Genomic DNA, 22,746 nt, shown 5'->3' with positions numbered 1-22,746 from the left:
GGCCACTGGGACGATAGCCATCTTCTCGCTCGCCGTGACTTCCGCGAACGATCCCCCCACCCTCGTTCTCTTGCAGTCACCAGCGAGCAGAGATGAGTCGCCACTGGCCCCCAGTGACCTCTTATTCTGTGGCCTTCCCGCTCCACTTGTGGAGGGTCCAGCCACCGATTCCGCGTCCGTCTTTCCTCGCGCCTTCGCACGCCTCTTCTGCCTCCTGGACATAGCGGCTCCTCCACCCGACTGCACGTCCACGCCCGTAGGCATGGCCGTGCTGTCAGGGGCGCCCGGAGCAACGCCAGCAGGATTTGGAAGCGGTGCTCCCGTTCGCCTCTCGCAGTAGGCCATCGTTCCGCTGCCTACTCCTCCGGCACCTACGCTAGTCGGTCCCCCTAGGGAAACTTGCTGGGCGCATTCGCTTTTCGACCCTTGGGGAAAAGTTCGAGTGGTACCTTTGGAGTGGCCTGCACCACCATGGCCTCTGCCTTTCGCGCCGTGCGCGTCCTCCGTCCTCGCGGACCTCCACACCTTGCCGCTACCTGCTCTCGCGTTCCTGTCAGGGACAGGCCCACGAACCGCTGGAGCAGCAACCTTTGCGCTATGCGCCTTTGCCTCATCCCGTACGGGTCCGGCTTTTCCTCCTTCCGTCGTTTTTGGTAATATGCCATCCATAAAACCACCAGTGAAAATTTCAGCAGCTTGGCTCCCCACCCTCCACGGAGCCTCACATTTGGGATGCTTTGACACATCAGGGATACCAAGCTGATATAGCGTCCCAAAGTGCGTTGCCCATGAATCCGCACGGTGCCAAAACCCTAGTCAGCTCCACAGCCGACATGGGAATCGTGCTCCGCCGATTACAGACCCCTACACCCCAGGACACTCGCCATGCGGCCATCTGACTGGACACAACAGCCGATTGATCTTGACTGGCTAAGTCTAGACCTCCCGTGTGAGATGAATCCAGAGCCAAAGGAACTTCTTCTAACGGGGATAACGACAGCAGACCCCCGCTTCGCGCCCGCTCCCAGGATCTCCTTCTCCACCCGTACGGGTCCCCGCGCACGGCACAAACACGCGGGTGGCATTCTTCTACCGCTAATCATCCTTCTTTGTGGATGAGAAGCCCGCTGCGACATGCCACATCATCGCTTACGGCTGATTATACGGGATATGGATCGTTATTTGGGGCCACCAATCTTCCCGCCTCTGTATGCTCGCCTCCGTTAAAAGAAGACGGACCTACAGTGGCTTCTCGGTGTTGGCACACAAATACAGATCCATCTGAGGGATAGGGATAGGTTGGGATTGCGTAAAGGGTGTTCTTTGCACTGGTTCACTTACCTGGCCCGGTTGTAGATGTAGTCCTACGGATGACATCATCTACTTCCGAGCCTGGCGTTCGATCCGTTGCAAAACTCACCCTGAGATAGTTCAACTGGTTGTTTCCGTTCTGCCTGTTTCTACGGTAGAACCAGGCAGTTAACAGGCAGTAACCTCGGGAAGGAGCACAACCAGTTTTGCCTCGAGGTTCTCCGCAAGCAGTAAAGCATAAGTATATTTTCAGAGAAATTGAGATAAAAGGTAAAAACCAGGCCAAGGCCATATCTTCTGTCGTAATTTTTGCGCGACGTGTCATATCTTTTGTTTCCTTCTAATTTTCTGGCTTTTCACGCCCTCTTAACACAGTGCGGACGATGTTACCTATCTCTCAACATTTTCATACAAATAGAAATTGGGCGCCAGCTCTTTAGATTTAATCTGTACTAATGTTTCTGAAATAACTAGTTTCCACATGGCCTGTGATGCAAATAACTCACTCACCAGACGTAGTACTGTAACATTATGTAATAACACAAATAACATATGTATGCTTAGTCCATTAAATTACTGTTCATTGACGAAGAGTTATAATTGTCGGATACAATGGTTTTTTCTACAGCCAGGTAGTAATTATCAATGTAACGGTTCTAAAACTTTTAGCAATGAAACTTATATAGCTTTGAACAGCTTTTAGAACAGGCACATGTTTTTATTATTTATATCGATGTGACTGACCAGGGTTTTTTCAAGACTTCAACTAACGGACACATATATTAACCTCTTTACAAAAAATATGTATACCATTATGACTATTGTAACCCTTTATAGCTTTAAACATACACGGTGTTTTAGGCACTCTTTGAGAATAACAGCACTAATAATACACAATCAGACAACAGTCTTTTGTTTTTAAAGCCCATTTAGATGGTTACTGCCTTCACTTTGATAACCCATCATTTGGACCCCTAAAGAGTGTTATTAAAACGAGGGCGTAGTTTTCCATATAAATCCATAATTCTGGCAATATGTGTTTACAATGTTTACATTGCTTCTCCAATCAAACGCTCAGACCAACCAATCTAAGGCGGCCTTTAGCAAGTCTGCCTTGTACGCTGCCTTTTTGCAGTGGTTTTATCAGACTTCTACTCATACAACTTCCCAAAGTTAGTTGTCTAACAAATGATCTCTAGAAATTCGTGAGTCTACATAAACTACTAAATTTAATACATACTACATATCGATGACTGCATATATACAGGATGTAAAAAAATAGTGGGTATCTGTTTAAGGGTAATATTCGGTATCGTGTTCTGATTGGGAAAGTAGAAGACATCTAAATAAATACAACTTGCAGCTCAACCTAAGAAACGTCTACGAGTTTAGGAAAAATTTGTGACAAAAAAAATTAAGTTTGTTTCACAAAAAACACTAGCTTGAACTCTAGTGACTTGTGGGTTGTGGGGCCGATTGCAATAGCACCTCAGCGGTTCGAGTATTCGCTAATTGTGCCGTATTATTTATGGCAACCATCAATTAAACTAATTTGTGTTTTATGATTTTACCACCTACCTATCAGGATAGCTGAGGGCTACTTGAAATACCGTTTTTATATGAAAATTGGAACTCGGTAAACTTTCAAAAGCATAGGATTAAAGAGAATAAGAACTTTATGGTCGGTCCAGTAAAGTTCAATTTACAATTTGCGAAAATTGTAGTTGCAATCTTTTATAATTCCAACAGTGTAAAAATCTTGACAGTTATAATTTAATGTTTATTAATGATTGCTTATAGTTGTAAATAATTCGCAAGAGTTGATCTGGATCAGTAATTTAAAAAAATCTAGCTAACTAGCATATGTTTCCCAATGATGGCTGCTCTGAAAGACTAATACTTACACAGCACAAAAACATCATTGTATTCATTATTATCGTCTCAGCCTCGAAAATTCGCCACAGACAACTAAATCTAGACTGACCATTTCACAAATGACTGCCGAGGCGGCCTACCGCAGTGCTTTTTAACTTTTAATTGTCACAAATGCCTGCATTTACATAATGAATCCCATTAACGAATCAGGAGTAAAATAAAACAACACACGTGTGGCCCAATTATAAGAATGGGTATTATTTTTACGACACATCCGACGCCGACATTCCTCGAAAAGGAAGGAAATAATACCAGAGAAAAAGATTACGGCCGTTTGTTGTGACATTAAACGACATGTTTGACATGTTTATGTTTATGATTGGGTTTTACCGATGTATATATAGGTAGGTACGGAATAGAGTTACGGTAACAAGATAAAGGTGTCTGCTAACTAGAAGCATAGTAATGTATTTTCTAGCGGGTATAAAACAGTGTTTTTATGGTTAAGTTTACTATAAAGTACAGGATCGATGGATAATATAATTATTTTATACGATGCTCGTAGAAGAATCAAAAGTTTAATTAAATTAAGAATGAAAATGAAGTTTTCCCATATTTCCAAGTAAAAAGTACCTACTTATGTCGGCCTCCTATCTCTCTATCTTATTACCAACGTTGACTTTGCTAAAAAGCTCTGTTTTTGACTTTGACTGAACTTTAGAACCAACAAACTGGTAGTTAGGTAAACTGTTCATCGGATTAGCGAGACGGAAGCTAGACATTATACCTACCTATTATGTTATAAATGAACCTAAATATTACGCTAAAAAATTTAGTGTACTGGTAGGAAAATAGGAAATTCGTGGTCAAAAACGCTTCCGATCTCCGTCCAGACTTTAAATAAAGAAAACTATAAAATCTTAATCCAGGGAAAACTTAGGTAACACTTTATCGCTAAGTTTCTCTTGGGGGCAATGGACAGAGATAATTAATTTAGTCTTATTACTACTGTAGCCAAGCTGAATTCTCTTTTCATCTTAACTTTTTATTTTATACTTCGACCGTTTCGCTTATAGTTTTAATAATAATTACGGTGAAAATAGTCATAGTCAGAACAGAATAGATATAAGTTTCTGCCCTCCGTTTTTTATAAAAGACACACTATAATAAATAAAATAAAAATAAAATAAAAAGCCTTTTATTTCGTTGCAAATTACAAAAAAGGGAGAAGATTTTTTTAAATTAAGAGCCAACAGGAGTGGTCATTTCTCCATACAAACGTACTCGACTGTTTCCTCCGTGGGTTTTGAAGCTAGAGCAATGATTTTTTTTTCAACACAAATTAATATTGTCAATATCTGTGTCGGACCGTTTTGCTTTTTTTGATATTTTTGTTTTTTACTAGAGCCCTTCAAAAATGGCCAAAACCCAACAAACAATTAAGCGACTTAGCACTTATTTTATCATTATCACCTAAAGACATAGAACGGCTGTAGAATAGTTACATATTCTAAGCTTACAGGCTCTGGTGACATCAAGGTCTTTAATAGGTCCATGTATAGCTTTAAGATCCACAGTAGCCGCTTTGGCCGCTATAACGCATCTTACTTAAGCCGCTAGTGTTATAGCTCAAAGTGAATTCTAACACCTTAGCATCTATATGAGTAATAAGCAGCTGCAATTTTCACTTAAGGTTCTAAACAGGCGATAAAAAGTCTTTTATAGCTCTGTGTATCGCAATCGCTACTTAACTCTCTTGTATCACTTACAGTCGAAAAGAGAAGTTATGAGTCACCATTATAGATTATGAAGTCGCAGACAAGCGTTATTTAATACCTTAGTACATCTTATACTGTTATTAGAGTCTTACTTACAACCTAAGCCTATATCGCCATGTTAAGATGACTGATGAATCAATAAGCAAAACAATAACTATTAATTAAAACGATAAAAACCCAATAAAAATCGATACTTTTACTCAATATTTACCTAATGTTAGTATTGTTATATTTAAAACCGGACTTCACGTATATTGAGTCATTTTTCGAAAATTAAATACGGTGGACCACAAATAAAAAAATATTATATTCAGACAAATATGCAAAGGATCAGAGGCCCTTTAAAATTTTGTTAGTAATACATATAGTTATTGACAGTGTAATTAATTTCGCCATCATAAATCCCCAGATAACACCGGCATCAGTGAACTAAAATAATTATTTACATTTCACTTCAAGCTGTCCCAGGCAAGCTTACGAATAAAAAAACAAAATGGAAACATCTGCAACCAAAGCAGATAGGGCTAAGGAAAAAATGTGCAATTACCTTCTTGAGTGTTACAAATATTGACTTTAAATGCTAATATACCATCTAAAGCTGAAAGTATCATCTATATGGCCCTACACTACTACTCAAATAGTTAGTAGTCCCTTATTTGGCACCCTTTTAAATCCTAAGTAGTTAATCAACGCTATTATAGCCCTACTTTAGCGCTCTTCTATCTCTTATTCATCCTATAAGTCTTGTAGCGCCGTTTTACAACTCAAGGTGTTAAAATTTGTGCCCAATCCGGGGGTATTACGGAGTTATAGCCGGCTATAACTCCTATTTTTAGAACATCAATAGAACCTCTGGAGTAAACAAATGCTTATGTAGATCTCTTTTAACCCTTAAATTTAGCGCCTAATGTTAGTTGGGAATGGCCTAACTGACTATGCCGCAATGAGAGGCGTGGTATTCAAAACTGATATCAATTAGCCAAAAAAACAAAACGGTCCGACACAGATAATTTCATAATCAATTAGATTTCCAAATTTGGTTACGATTGGTTACGTTTTGGAGGAGGAAACAGTCGAGTACGAAACCTCGATTTTTGAGATTTTTACGCAGGATTTTTCGCCTTGTCCTTATCACACTAGTTTTAGGAGCCGCTTCCGTTAGCGAGACGGGTATATTTACCTAAAATATTTAAATCTCAGCTCCTGTTTCGTCTTAAATTCTAATATGTTAGCGGTATTGATTTTTGTTAGTAATATAATAAAGATTCACTAACCCGATCCAAACTTGTAAGCATGCGAATAAAAATAAACGCCTTAAATTCGTAATCGTTACATATTAAAAATAAACTCAAAACCACATGTTCAGCAAAGGTCAGCATCTGGATACGACATCGGACTTTGATTGTTCCAGCGTCATTCCAATCTCTTACCTAATACGGGCGAGTCTAAAGCTCAATATAACCAGTATAAGCTTGGAGGATACAACTAAACGGAGTAGCCATTAACAGGCTTTCCCCTCTGTCGAAAATAGGCGGCCAACGGTCATACACAATGTATGGACTGACGTTTATCTGACATGGCTATTTTTACGTTACGCATACATTTGACGTTCCCCTCCCCCGCAAAAATCGGCAGACTGTTTTGTACAGAAAATTACAGACATGGCGTCTCCGTTTGATTATATCCTCCAAGAGTATAAGGTATACACGGCGTTAATTTTTCCCGTATACCGTATACGGGATTTTATCGAATACCGTAGTGTAAAATTTGTATGATAACTTTCAAAATCTATCAGACGGCGTCTATGCGGGGAAGTCGTATAGCGATGTGAACGACACGACACTGAAAAAAAATGAATAGGGTTCAAATTACAAAGTGCGGTAGCGACCTAGCGACCCCCAAACGTATTTAAAAATTCTGAAAAAAAAAATACTTTGGTTTTTGTGGTGGATTTACATTAAGCGGGTGCCCCGTAGATAAATATAAATTCGACGAAATAAGGACCACCCTAGCCTAAATATGTTATGTGGTTTGTATGAGAACTCAAATAGCCAGCGCTCGCAGAAGGGATGGGAATGCATGTCGGGTTCACACGACTTAATTTCACAGGCAGTTCTAGCAAGTGCCATGTCTATGAGTTATGTTGGACCACAGACTACCGCCCACAGACTCCTTCTGAAGGGAGGTAATATTTGTTTCTTTTACTTTACAGATTAGGTACTTTAAGCAAAAAGGTGTTCTCCAAAATCAGTCGTACAACACTACAATTATAGCTCATGTTTAAAATCTAATATTTATTCTTGATATTGAAATCGTGTACGTATTAAAGCATTTCTATGTTCTATCGCGTCATGCGTCACTGTGCATTTTACATGTGAGAAAGTGACGGCCATGTTGACAAGGCAATAAAAGGGCGTGTAGCGCGACTATCTTAGGCCCATTGAGCTTGTAATTTATAAGCGAACACAATTGAAGTGAGCGGTCGCGCGATTTTTTCTTAAGGCCCCGTGGGTTCAGGTTCTACTCTCACTCTCACTGGGCGAGTGCGAGATGGCTGTGGGTGGCCGGGATCGCGGATATCATGTTTTTTTTTTTAAGTTTGATCAAAAATAAATTTGCGCATTTTTAGAATGAATATTCATATCTTTAGCTTTTGTGCATCGATGTTTCGTATCGATGAAGTTACAACGGAAAGGCCTCAAGATTGCAATTAATTATTGTGATCTAAAAAAGCCCTACGATTTTTCAAAAACTCTGCTGGCTGAACCTACTGCACTTTAAATTGCAATTGAAGCACCAATGCATATGTTGTATCCGCTAGTCGTCTGAATGCGTACCTAATTGCGCAATCTAGTAAGTGATCCGTATGTTAGACACACCCAACTGCTTAAAGCATTAATAGTCTGTTGTTTGAATTTTGAATACGTTTTCTAATTGTGTTTTAATGATATGCTGTCTAACATCTATGCTAAACTTAGCCCCATATTTTGTTGACATTGAAACTTGCCAATTCAAACGTATTGTTTATTCATATTCATTGTTTACTTATATAAGCTTATCAATAATTTGGTTGTACGTATTTGGATTGCAAGGCTACGGCTGTATAAGTCTTATTTAAATTATAGCATCTCATTGTCCTTTTGTGAATTGGGCTTGCTAAGGATTCGAACCTATAAGCTTCGTAGCAGTGTCACTATGGACCTGGCTATGGAAGTCGATGCGACACAATGACTCATAGCTAAATATGGAGAAGATGAGCGTGTCGACCAGCCTCATCTTGGACAATTATATTTCAAAAGACACACCGCAATAAGAGGAGAGACTGTAAATTAAATCATCATTAAATTGTTTTTAATTACCTGGAAAATACTTGTGAATGTTGACAATATACAATTAGAAAAAGTGACAAGGTATGTACTAAAAAAACCTATATACTTAACCTGTAATACAAACAGTACAAAACGTGTATCTTTGTCAATTATTGTTACAAACTGGAACGCTGAGTATTAGGAGCGAGTGTCCTACACAAAGTATGTTTGTTTGTGACTTAGCTACAAGAATTAATGGGACTGGGACGTGACAACCACTCACTATACGGACGTAATGAGACGTATTTTCATAGTTAACGTTAACTTACAGCCGTCTAGGACGGCGAGCTTCTTGGATTTCTTTAGATACATTATCGGTTCGTTCGCAGCGTAAACGCGTGTATTAAAATTTGCCTACCTAATGCTTAAAATTCAAATCGTGGAGGTGGGATCAGACCATAGTGGACGCAAGATTTGATTTATATATGTAGAGTCTACATAATAAATACGCGTCTACGCTGCGAACGTACAAACAAATAAATAGTCTCACATATATACATGATGTCATCATCATTATATGTAGTAGCTGAATGTAAGACATGAACTAGATAGGACAACTTAAAGATCTCCCTACGTCGGTTTGTCAGCAGCTATCATCATCTTGCAAATTGCAATCTCGACCAGATAATCGTTTCTTGGAGGATGCCGTTTGCACGCGTCATCTTCAGACGTGGTAGCTACTTAAGAACTTTTCTGCGACCCGTGGTCCATCTATGCTACCACCTATGTGTTCAGACAACTTTCTGTCCTTTGCGCGCATGCGATAAGAAACGAGCCTCGCGCGACATCAACAAGGCAACGGAAGATGGTGCCTCGTGCAACTAATGACTACGCGTATGGTCGTCCTTGCCTACGTGACAAGCTGACAACGCAATAATGACGGTTTCTTTCAATCAGGTGTAATAATCACATACATCAGTGTCGGTTTCTTTCAATCAGGTGTAATAATCACATACATCATACGCGTGCTGGCCGCACTGAAGGATACTATGTCACCTAAATAATGAGTTTCCTCAGCTTAGTGGCACGCACTCCGAATTCTTTGTGCTGCAGCTGACTGATACAGCGCGTCGCCGTTTGCATACACAATGTTAGAACCTAACACGCACTACACAGATACAGAAGGACATATGAGCATTTAAACTATACATACTTAAGCTCTTACGACTTGGAAATAAATGTTATACCCTAGCGTTAAAGTAACTTAAGTTTTGAGTACAGTTTAGCGATTATAAGATGTAAGCTTTTAGACATAAGTTTGATAGTCGCATGCATATAGAAAGGACTTACGACTATAAGATTTTGACGTAAAGAATTAGGAATGCTTACCGTGAGAGAAAAGCTCTTTTACTGCTGTCTAGCGTTAATGGTTACTTTAAAGCTCTGTTACCTAAACAAAATGTACCGCATATGTTAGCTTTCCCAAAGTTTATAAGACTATTTTATTCAATTAGTTTAAGTTAATCGTGGGAAAAGCATCTTAAGGGCCGACGATTTACCTCCTACAAAGTAACTGAAAGATATACATAATGTATGGACTGACAAGTCGCCTTACATACATTAAGCGGATCAGGGTCCCATTCAATCAATCCAATTCAAATCAGTAAAAGTAGCGCCTGAAGGGTTAAGGTAAAAACTAAGTATACTGACTTTGAAACTTACGAATTTGTCTGAAGGGTTAATGTAAAAACTTAAGTACATAGGTACTATACTTTGAAGTTTACGAATTTGTCAAGTTACTAGAACGTTAAAATAACATATTTTAATTAAATTCCTAGGGATAGTTTTTCAGCAAATTATGCCTACTGCATTTTAATATGTCCTTGTTTATCAAGATTAAATTAAATTAAATACGTTCTTACCAAAGTCAAGATTACATAAACAATTAACTGTATGTAAGTTGTACGTTATAATTTATTATAACTTGTAAAAGTTATAAATTGACACGTTAGCAGAACTCATTCAAGTGCACCCTAAACCCTAACCCTTATCAGAGTACTTATGCTCAGTTTCAACCAAGGCGCACATGGGGATTTTTTTATTGCTTAAACACGCACAGTAGCTTTAGGGATGTCAGCTACAAATTTTAAAAATACTAGTTGCTTCTGGCAAATTTTAGCAATGTAGAAAAAAACGCAGTCTAGAAAGGTGCTCTAGGATTTCATATGTCACCAATATTTATAAGGACAGAAATCACAGAAACCTGAAATACAGCTATTTCTCGCAAAAAAGTCTACTTTTAGAGAGAAAAATCCTGGCATATATTCTCTTAGACATAGACATCCTGAATTTTCCAGGAAATAATAAGTTCACGTCAACCCTAACCGTATAATTTCCAAGTAATTTGATATTCAACGCGCCAGAATCAACACTCGACCCAACAGGCGTGAAACAAAGACACTTATGCGGGAATTGAAATTCATCCACTCGAGAAACGCATGCAATGCAGAAATAAAACGCAATCGAGATACGCATCTTTCTCACATGGCGTTTTTTAATGGCGAATTGCTTGGTCAACGGAGACTGATTATCGATACGTACGTAGGTCGATAATAATAATATTAATAATAATAATAGGCCTTTACCATCTGTATCAGATGTTTAAGCAGCATCCCGGTTACGACACTTGTGTTCGTGGCTGTAAAGCCCTATACGAGAGAGGATCCCTCGGCCACACACGCAGCAGGAATAGAATAGAATAGAATAGAAATATTTATTTGCAGGTGTATGCTCCCCCAGGTGGGCGGGGGTTGGAGGCCTGCTTGTGGCGCCTCATGCGTTTTTCTTTTAATGAGGAAAACCAGGCAAATTCGTGCTTGGATTGACCATCGTGAATAGCACGACGCCACATGGATCGGTCTTCGGTCGGTAATACTCGGTATTATTATTTATGTATTATTTATCTATTTAAACTTTATTGCACATAATATATACAACAATGTACAAATGGCGGACTTAATGCCAAATGTCATTCTCTAACAGTCAACCATAGGGCCAACAGAGATACCTACAATTGGTGCAGAGAGAATATTGAGTGAATTAAAAAAAAAAGCAAACTACACTAATACACTTATGAGAACCTTATGAGAATAATAAATGGAATTACCAGAGATGTACAAAATGGTTTAAAAAAAGCATTTAAATACAAAATGCAAAATACTTTTCAGATTTACTATTTCAAATGCAAAATACCAAATAGTTTTGCGTTTTGTATTTTAAATGCTAAATGCAAAATAGGTATTTTCAAAATACTTTTTCAAAATAAAATACCTTTTGACCAAATCTCAGATATTTTTATTTATTTTAGGTATTTATCATGAGAATAGCCATAGAATAGATAATGTTCGTCATTTTCGTTTCACATTGACACTAGTCAGACATAATAGCCAGTTTAGACTCTCGTGGCTCGCAAGCTCATCGAGCTAATATAATTTAAGGGCCTACTGCAGCCGCGTCTGGCGCTTCGTAAACCACGCCCGCTAGTTCTTCCCTCCCCGCTAACACGCACACATGGAAACGCTTCGCGCCGCACGTGAAGTTTGTGTGACCTTTTAGCACCATCTAACGTTACAGAAGTTAACTACCATTATACGCGGTCGCTGCGGTCGGCCAGAAACTTAAATTCGGAAAAAATTGAAACAGATGGCGTTGTTACTTGTTCATAATAGCAAACAATAAAATAATTAATTAATAAACCTGAATATTTATTGTTGTTTTGGAAGATGTTAACAGCATAGAAGCAGCAGCGTATATAGCATATTATAAGTTAAGAGTATTGATAATAAGAAAATAGCACAAGAACAGAAAAGAGATTATTTTTGATAAAATATGATGAAAACAGATTTACCTACTTGATTACGCTCACCTGACTTTGCGGCCACTAAATGCAAATTTCAACCTTATTGTTATGGGGTTACAATACCCCTGGGGTTGCAGGCGTCCATAGTCGTTATTATTATAAATGCTTTGGTTGAAATGCTTTTTAACCCTCGAATTTTTCATAGGTACAGTCACCTGCAATAATATGTTACTCTTCGACGGCCGCAAAAATATGTGACACGCTCTTATGGCTCTACAAATAAGATCTAACATGATCTACCGCAAAACGGCCTTCGGTGTGTAACATATTATTGCAGCTGACTGTACTCGTATTCATTGTTGTATAGGTAGGTATTAATATCTTTTATCCGATCGATTTGCATTTATTTGAAATAAATCACAGTGTTTAGTAATTATATGTTTTATTGAATAAGAGATTATTTAGGTATGTAATGAATACAGGGTGCCTTTTTGAAACACTCATTTTTAGGGTTCCGTAGCCAAATGGCAAAAAACGGAACCCTTATAGATTCGTCATGTCTGTCTGTCTGTCTGTCCGTCTGTCCGTCCGTATGTCACAGCCACTTTTTTCCGAAACTATAAGAACTATACTGTTGAAACTTGGTAAGTAGATGTATTCTGTGAACCGCATTAAGATTTTCACACAAAAATAGAAAAAAAAATTTTTTTGGGGGTTCCCCATACTTAGAACTGAAACTCAAAAAAATGTTTTTCATCAAACCCATACGTGTGGGGTATCTATGGATAGGTCTTCAAAAATGATATTGAGGTTTCTAACATCATTTTTTTCTAAACTGAATAGTTTGCGCGAGAGACACTTCCAAAGTGGTAAAATGTGCCCCCCCCCCTGTAACTTCTAAAATAAGAGAATGATAAAACTAAAAAAAAATATATGATGTACATTACCATGCAAACTTCCACCGAAAATTGGTTTGAACAAGATCTAGTAAGTAGTTTTTTTTTAATACGTCATAAATCCCCTAAATACGGAACCCTTCATGGGCGAGTCCGACTCGCACTTGGCCGCTTTTTCTGGATAATTTTGAATTTCAATTGTCAGGGGTGCCTACATTATTTTTTAATACATTTTACAACGACAACAAACAAAAGTTCAAATTCGCCGTATTTTTATTACCCGGGTCGATCGCAACAAAATAGAAAATCATGTTTTTCAAATCTAAGCGTTATTGTAATTTATCTCAAATAACCAAAAAGTCAATCTGACTAGAACTTAAAAACGAACTGAATTATTTTAATATGTCGATTTTTCTTGGTGACCCAGGAGATTTTTTTTTGTATCCCATACAAAAAGAGCGTATCCCAATCGCGTATCGGTTTTGGTTTTTACTTATAAGTGTGAAAAATATTCTACCATATACGAAGGATGTGTGTTTTTTCATGTTTTATGTGTCTTTTTGTACAATAAAGTGTTTTACTGCTACTAATATATCATATTAACGATTAACTAAAAAGGTATTTACATCTAATTTAACTGGTAAATTATTAAAGTCCGCTAAAATTAATATATACCTATTCAAAAAAATATTTGTTAATATGTCCCAAAATCATGGCTCATTTTTTAAGTCTCCTGACTTACCAAACATATCGCAACGAAGGCAAGGGTACAACGCGGCATCGTGAACCTAATAACGTAAGGTTTCAGTTACTTTTTTAGTCGCCGACCATTTTATCCGGGGTACGAAAAGAGGTATTAGATCTATCCTGGGTCTAATATGCTATAAAAACATAGTTTTTTGAAAAATGTTCGTAGGTAGTACACAAAATTTACATTTTCTTTTAAATGTGATTTGGGTCATCGTTCTCCCTGGTGACTTTTCTGGTGACCCAAGAGACATCAATTTTATTACGACTCAGGAGACTTTTTTTCTATGCACTTTGATTTTTTTGATGCGCTAATTTTGTAATCTAAAATAACTTTAAACTGCTGATATACTTATATCACTTTGCTGATGAGTGGAAGTGGAATTGAAACTTAATTTATTGTTCTCTCCCTTGACATTTTGGCATACATTTGACATGCTGCAGTGCACTCCTAACGTTAATAAAGACATAATTTTTAGAAAAAGCTTTAGGAAAACTCACTCTTGAGCTTAAAACGATTAAGTCCTTATCATATTATGTTAGATTTTTAGTACAGACCCCAAATCAGTAAAAATGTCTCTTAGCCAACTAAATTTGTCTCTGGGAAAAGTACGATATCCCTAAAAATTGTACGTACATTTCGCATTTTTCTGAAGGAACGGAATTCATAAATTGGGTTATTATTATTTTTTCAGATTATTTGATTGCATTGACATATCACCAAGATAGATAGAACATTTAAGTTACCAGAAGAAAAGCATTTGTGTTCTTTTATACAGTGTGGAAAAAGTAGGTTCGATTCCCGGGCGCGACTAAGCGAATTTAAAAAAAAACAACGTGTTGCATTCCGGGAGTGCCGACAGAAGTGAAAACTCAATGACTAGTCCAAAATGTCTGCAGCACTATGTATAATTGACCCATCCTCCTTTCTATTGAAAACTTTTGGTTCCGATATTGCTGGTCAGTGAGCTTGTTTAAAATTCTAAATTCAAATTTATAGCGTTAATTGTTTAAAATTCGAATAGAAATTGTAAAGTTACCTTGCAGACCTCGCATCTAAATATATTTGGTCATGATATTTTGAGTTTTATTCACCAGTACTAGAGTTCACTTTTATTAGCGATTTCATCAAGATGTAGCTTTATTTAATTATATTTGAGTGATATAAAGTTATAATACTGTGAGATCCTCGTATTTCAGTACAAGATTATAACCTTTTTCATGTAATGTCATTGAGTTTTTCTTTATTGATTTAAATGCCATCTAAATGATTGGCCATCTAAACCTTACGGTCACATGATCGCCTTACGCTGTCTCGAGTTTATCATTTTTTCCCCACCTCAAAAAGTGCCTAGCGCCGCTAAAGAAGTTTTTACTTCAAAAATCTTTGAATGCAGTTGTTTCTTTAAAAAAACAATAATGTTTCATTTAAGTAAAATGAGCAAACTTAAGGTTTTAAGGCACTTTCCCTCCAGGGCCCATAATTTTTTTCCACCCGGTAGTAGACAACTATTTTTTTCGACTAAATGAAGTTTTATTAGATAAATCGTTGATCACATGGTTCGTTTCACACATCACATCAAATCGTTTGTCATCACAATCAAAATTTGTCAAAAGTAATGAAATTTATGCCAAAAAAACATAAATAAAACATATAAATTCAACACCATTTTTTTAATAAAAATCTTTCTCGATGATATAAAAAAGAACATCGACAAATTATGTTCAAAGAATTAATATCAAAACAGATGTCATAATTAGGATTGGCTACTTTAAGAAAGGGACAGAGAGATTTAATCCTCTCGCTCTGCACGTTTTTCTCATTCCTCCTTGTCAAGCCAAAATAAACTATAAAATGATAGTAACACAGTACATTGTAATATTCACTTTTTCCACGGTATCATGTCATTGTAAATTACTTATGTGAAATTGTAGTGGCGTGCGACTTTCAAACCGGAGGTCACGGGTTCGAACCCCGGCCCGTGCAAGTGAGTTTTTGTAAGTAGGGACCTTTTTTAGTGGTACTTAAATATAATAACTTTCGTATTATTGAAATAAAATATTTTATTCAAACAAACTTAATAATATAATAATTAAAACGAATAATATCAATTAGTTTTTAATATTTATTCAATTATTTTAAATTATTTGAGCATGAAACATACTAGATTTATTTTTATCATTACAATAGAAAAAAAGCAAAAAATATATTCTTATAGATATTTTATTTTCAAACAAAAATAAAGCAAAAAGTTACGGTTAGATTGTGATGGCTAAATACCAAACAGCTACCGATACATTTCAATATCTGTCGAAATTTCCTAACCCGTTGTAACTGACAAAGAGTATAGATTTCGGCGTAGCATGACGTAGCCTAGCAAACACGCACACATGCGTAACGTATAGGCCTGTAAGAAGGCACCATCATAGGCTTACCTCCGATTCCGTTACTACTCAATGGAGTTACGACTCAACGTTTATTGGATATTAAAATTTTACGTAATTCGGAGCGCTGCGCGAAGTGACATAGGTCTTACCTCTTTGAGGCACGACGGCCATCTAACATTACTGGCATAAAGGATGCATTTATGACTTTGACGCATGACAGAAAGAGAAACCATGGAGAAACCGAACTGCGTAAAATGGGCGTTTGCTGTTGAATTCATAAAATCAAAAATCGATAATAAATCCATCGGTAAAGGATAATAAGTTAATATTTAGTTCTTTCAAAGTTAAGACGAGATGAAAACCTTTGCTGTAAGGTGGGTTGTGCTGGATATGGATGTGTTTTCTAGTTGCACGAAGCTAAAACCGAAAAATGAACACGTAAGTTTGGATTTATTTTCTATCGAGAAAATTTTAAGCATTCGTGTTTCGACTACTACGAAATCTCTTATCATATAGTCAAGAAACATATATCCGAAAATCACTACTGTTTGTTTCCGGGGCTAGCCACTGCCACCTTTCTAAGATCCTGTTATTTTTCGATGCACGGCCTTAAACACTAACGGCACGGCATAAGGTTTATAACCGAATGACAAGCCGAATGCGAGTGTGTCGAGGCGAGCCACGAGACGCGCCGCGAGCCGAGCCGCGAGTCTAAACGGCTATAAGGCGCGCACTCTGACCAAAGAAAAAACCGGCCAAGTGCGAGTCGGACTCGCGCACGGAGGGTTCCGCACCATCAACAAAAAATAGAGCAAAACAAGCAAAAAAACGGTCACCCATCCAAGTACTGACCCCGCCCGACGTTGCTTAACTTCGGTCAAAAATCACGTTTGTTGTATAGGAGCCCCACTTAAGGCTCCGTTAACGATTTTAGAGCCAAAATGTAAAATTGATAGATTTAGTCGTTGAAATTGTACTCCTTTTGTTACGTAATATCTAAATAACAAGTATTGGTTTCTATTAACACGTCTTCTCATCTTGCCTTTTAATAATAAGGTCCCGAGCGTGCGTCACCGGCAATATATGACGAGAAGGGGCAGTTTTTAAAAATTCATCAAAAAATTATAGTTATAAATTATAAAAAATGATGTATAAGAACAGTTTCAGGAAATGTTGTAGATTGTTTAAATATCAAAATTACGTTGAAATTAAGTCGATTTTCACGAAAAATGTTCACTTGTTTTGAAGTAATTTCTGGTGAAAATTGATTTCGTCTAACTTTAATTTACTCTTGTTCAATATCATATAACAAAAATGTAGTCTATGCAAGTTGGAGTACAGGATATGTGTAATACAAAATTACCATTTTTAGCAGTCCAAGCTTTACGCGCGTTTACCTAAACGTCCATCAGAAAAAAAATCATTACTAATTTAGTGAGTCAGTTTTCAAAAAAATGGTCTGTACAAATGCAAGATAAGAAGATGTGCTAATAGATACCAGTACTTGTGGTTTCTATTACCTAACAAAAGGTGGACAATTTCATCGACTCAATCTATCAATTTTACATTTTTACGACTAAAATCGATACCGGCCTCTTAAATCTTGATTTTATTCTGTTTTTAGTATTTGTTGTTATAGTGGCAACAGAAATACATCATCTGTGAAAATTTCAACTGTCTAGCTATCACGGTTCGTGAGATACAGCCTAGTGACAGACGGACGGACGGACGGACGGACGGACGGACGGACAGCGGAGTCTTAGTAATAGGGTCCCGTTTTTACCCTTTGGGTACGGAACCCTAAAAAAAGGGCGCGCATGGCTAGCAGACGCCTCTATCGGTCAAATTCGGCAATACAAGCGTCATTCGTTCATTTCATTTTGTTTGACTGGTAATGTTGGCTAAACTTAATCACAAAGTATTTTGCATTTTGAAATGAATATTAAAAATGCAAAATACATCTCGAAAAGTATTTCAAATAAAATACAAAATGTTTTTTACTAAAAGGCATTTAAATGCAAAATACAAAATAGGTATTTTGCATTTTGTATTTGCATTTTAAATAGAAGTATTTCAAATAAATCGCATCTCTGGGAATTACAAGTTGCAAGCAAAAGAAAAAAAATGGTTCGATAATATTTTTCCGACTACCGCTTATTTATGAAAGAACTGTTTCAATGTCGGATAAAATGTACTTACTTAGAATTAAAATATGTTAGGTATCTAGGTAAAAGAATTGTAGTTTTTCGAAAAAAAGTAAATGGTAGACTTTTTTCTGAAAAAGTAGGTAGGTATTATCTAATTTATTAATATAGATTGTCGTACAATAAAATAATGAAATAAAATTGTATCATTTTGCATTTCAATAATTACAAAACATATAACGATTATCGCGGGTGCAGCATGGTTCCATTTTTATCGCCTGTCACTATGCCCGTCACTTTCGCACTTACATACTTGTTAGAGCGTTACAGGCGATAAAAATATGACCGTGCTACGGCCGCTGGTAAATTATTCCTTGTTACTAGATTACCGATTTTTTAAAATATTGCGACCAACCAACGCCCCTGTTGATTAGACTAACGTGAAAAGAGTCTCTGTCCGTAGGACTTCCCTGGCAGTCCTTAGCCCAATGGCACCCACTTTACTTGCCCAGCACTTGAAGTACTTGTGTTGTGAGTATAAAACTTTTTTTTACCTTTACTTTGCGCAGGATTTATGCCAGCAAAAACGGGTGTACCTGAAAATAAAATAAAAACAATAAAATTACTTAAGTCCTCGAATTTAGGTAAAAACATTATTTTTGTAAGATAATAAACAACCTTAATGTACTCGTAGCAAAAATAACTGCTAGGATTCAAGTTTTTTTTTATATAATAAAAAATACAAAAAGATTTGACAGCGGTGGGATTCGAACCCACGCCCTTTCGGACTGGTGCCTAAAACCAGCGCCTTAGACCACTCGGCCACGCTGCCTTGATATCACGTAGGTGAATTTATGAGCAGCATTCCATACATGGAGTTTCATCATAATTCATAAGTCTGCAATTTTCAGCCTTGAATAAGAAAGTATTTACACTTATATCTTTACTTAGGACCTCTGATAAAATAATAAATAATAATAAAACAAATATAGGATTCGTTTCGTTAAAATTGCATAATCTTTTATGTTTCTTTATGCTATTTTTTATTGAATTATAGTAAAATTAAATTTAAAGTAATTCATCATGAAACTCGACTCCACTATCTTCAATTCCTTTACACAGAAAAAAAAGTCCTGACTCCGAAATATAAACTCCCAATACCATTTACCTATAAAAATTATAAACAAATTGAGGTTTAAGTTAAATATAAGATCAAAATCGTTCCATTTATGAGTTCCCAAAAAAAAACTTATTAATTCTATTGTTTAGCCGTTAGTGACCGCAACTTCCCCATTTGCATGAACGCCGTCATTTCATTTACAACCCTATTACTAACAGAATTAAGTCGTTTTTTGTTCGCATCAGTTCTCCTATTTGTTTTTAAAGATTATTATTTTATTTTTTTTTATATATATTTCATTCAGATAACAAGATCCATACATTACAAATTAAATTAAACTAAAACTATTTCTTAAATAACTTAAATAACTAAATTAGCCTAGCAGCACCTCTATTGTGGTCCATGCCAACATCACAAAAAAAACTAATGTCCGCAGCGGGTAGCAGTTTTTTGAGTGGCCAGTACCCCGTCAACACTGCTAACCTATTGCAAACCTTATTGAAAATATATAAAGTCCATTATTAGTTACGAGTACGTGTTGCCAGAACATCTTAAAATAATGGGAATAGCTCCTGCTGTTTCTGTGTAAATTCGCGTTGGTTTCAATTAGCAAGGGACATAAAGATGCTTGGGCGTTGTTTGTTACCCATTTGACAAAGTAGTGGTACCTAAAGATTTTTTAAATGTATTTAATCTATGTTTATGTTAATAATTATAGTAGATAAGTCTAAATCTTTGATGGCATCCTATATTATGCCAAATGAATCAAAATAGTCACACGTTGAGTTCCACAAATTGTAGAGGGGTGTGTGTATAAATAAACTGTAGGGGTGAAAATAAAATAAACTTATATTAACTTTAAAATTATTATTTATAAAGTGTTAAAGCTTGACGTTTAAATTAAACCTAAAGAAGATTTTTTAAATCCCGGCTACCTTTATAGGATTTTTTACACTTGTTGCACATAAATTGGGGTTAACAATATTTATTCTTCTAAAATTTTGAAAGTTTTTAACATATCTGTTGAAAACCTCCGGAATGCCAACGAAATCGAAATTAATGACGGAAATAAAACCCAAATAGCTCTAAATACCGGAGGGTTTACTATGAAGAATAGAGCTATTAAGTCTAAGTATACTCATAATGGGTCATCTTATTAAAAGCATCGTAGTTGCATTATATATCCAACTGTCCAGAGACAAGAAGCTAATGAAGACTAGTAAGCACAGTATGACAAGTAGAATCTAAGATAATTAGTTTCCATCAATATTGCACTTTTTTCATCAATTCTGTAGGCGGTCTCACATCAGTTCTACATATTTTCTGTAAGACGTCTAACAAAGTAAGGTTGTATTGTAATATATGGTCTCTCTCAAATATAGTGTGTCAAAGGACTGTCTCATTTGAAACATAGACAGAGAGAATCATACTATCTCTGTCTTACACTAGTACTAGCACCCAAAAGAAAAGGATGAGTATAGGTTTTTTTGTTCCTATTTACTGACAAATTGGTTTGACCAACTATAGCTCAGACGGGAAACGTCCTTTTTGATACTGCATTTAGTAAAATCTGAAAGGATATCTTTCTTTATAGATTTAGTAGGTTCCACCGGAACCGTCAACAATATCTCGACCAGAAGAACTGCCGCGAAAAACAATAATCTAAATTTCTCTATCTACCTCTTTATCACTCGAATATATAAGATCAATAGAGAAGCAGATAACGAAACTTCGATTTTTTATTTTTCTCGATAGGCCTTCGAGGAGTCCGCGCTGATGATGGTGTCCTGGGCTATAACCGCGAAAATTGAAGTTCGCAAATTGCGGGCATTGTTCTGTGTCACTCTAATTACTCCCTCATTGGAGTAAAAGAGAAAGATCCCCGCAATTTGCGAATTTCGGTTTTCGCATCTCTGCAGCGGCCGCGGCACGATTGCACGTAATGACGCGGTCGCAGCTGAAACACCCTCAACTCATAACAGGTTGTCCTGCGGAAGAAAACATATTGGTCACTTTACAAAGAAATTTTCATAGAAAGTCGCCTGTTTTTATGATATTGAGGGTAGTAACGCTTAAAGATTGACATGCCTTATTATTAACTCGTCCCTGATTATATCTTAGCCGTTAAATAAAATGATATTGCATGTTTATGTTGTCGTAAATCTGAATACACGCAAGATTTATTGTTATAGGGTTCTGGGCCCACAAATAAAGTTTCGACGGTTTGACCAAACGACTTTTGCGATTGCTTTCGCGAATTTTTGACAAGAGAATAGATGAAAGTCGTAAATTATCCGAGTGAGCACCTATAGTTGGTCCTGGGCCTTATTACCTGGGTAATGTCAAACTCTCAGTTAAATGTATTAAGTGTAAGGAATTGAAATGGCTTCATTGTGCCTCGAATTGAGATCGCGTAGGCAAATTTGCTTGGAGCGTTTTACGTGATAGTCTGATAGAGCAGTTTAAAAGCTTCTATGACATTTAATTGTATGTATGTTCTCGCACCGTCTAAATGAGCCGAAATAATACTTCAATGCGATTATCTATTCTATCATAACTGATAAATACCTGATCGTGTTACACGTATTAGGAAGGATGTAATTTTAGCAAATCGTTCCTTGCTGAGTCACAAGAATTATCCCACACCCGGTTGTGTGGGCATGCAATTATGCTTAGGGCTTAAATACAGTACTAGTAATAATATATCACTTTTACGTCGTTAGAAAAAAAAACATGTAAATATACCTAACCAAGAGTAATGTGAACGGTTTGTTTTGAATGACGTATTTATAAATTAGCGTTTTTTCTTCGAAACAAAGGTAAATGGTATTAGGTACCTATTACCAATATTGGTAGCAAAAAAAATCAAACTTTCACATCACACTGTACAATAAAGTGTTGACATATTATACATAAGTATACACACTATACCTTGGATTGATTTACAGTAGGGTGATAGAATTAAATCAAATATAATAGAAAAGTTGAAAAGTATCACTCTTGATAGTTCCTCTTACCTTCATTACTTGGTTTCCATTTTCACCCTGTATATAAGTATAGTGTAGTTATAATCGTAACCTATAATTTTTCATTTTTGCACGCAACATGGTAAAGATTGTTCATGTAAAGGCCACGTTACATCGATAATTAGGCATAACCAGAGTGTACTAAAATAGAGCAGGTTATGGATATCCTTGGAAAAATGGCCGATAACCTCAGGAGCGTGGGCGTCGTGGGTTCGAATCGACATAGACAAGCAATATTGATGAACATGTATTTTTTTACCCTACTAAAGAGAAAAAGGGCGTCTGTTAGTCCAT

The 22,746-nt window shown here is 36.7% G+C and overlaps 1 protein-coding gene, 1 long non-coding RNA gene and 1 other non-coding gene across 3 annotated transcripts in view; 1 reads left to right on the top strand and 2 right to left on the bottom strand.

The window, feature by feature from the left end:
- The window catches only part of LOC134651187 (caskin-2), a 435,866-nt gene that overhangs the window by 207,871 nt on the left and 205,249 nt on the right, over positions 1–22,746 (bottom strand). The window contains exon 2 of the mRNA XM_063506233.1: positions 18,861–18,902. Coding sequence (XP_063362303.1) covers positions 18,861–18,902 — 42 coding nt within the window. The remainder of the gene's footprint in view (positions 1–18,860; positions 18,903–22,746) is intronic.
- The window catches only part of LOC134651226 (uncharacterized), a 179,148-nt gene that overhangs the window by 88,830 nt on the left and 67,572 nt on the right, over positions 1–22,746 (top strand). The gene's annotated exons all lie outside the window — the stretch shown is intronic.
- On the bottom strand, positions 19,059–19,138 carry Trnal-uag (transfer RNA leucine (anticodon UAG)). The gene has a single exon. It is a non-coding gene; the product is annotated as a tRNA-Leu (tRNA).

Source organism: Cydia amplana, chromosome 9 (genome assembly GCF_948474715.1).
Source record: "Cydia amplana chromosome 9, ilCydAmpl1.1, whole genome shotgun sequence".
NCBI lineage: Eukaryota > Metazoa > Arthropoda > Insecta > Lepidoptera > Tortricidae > Cydia > Cydia amplana.
This window is presented reverse-complemented; position numbering and strand designations above follow the sequence as displayed.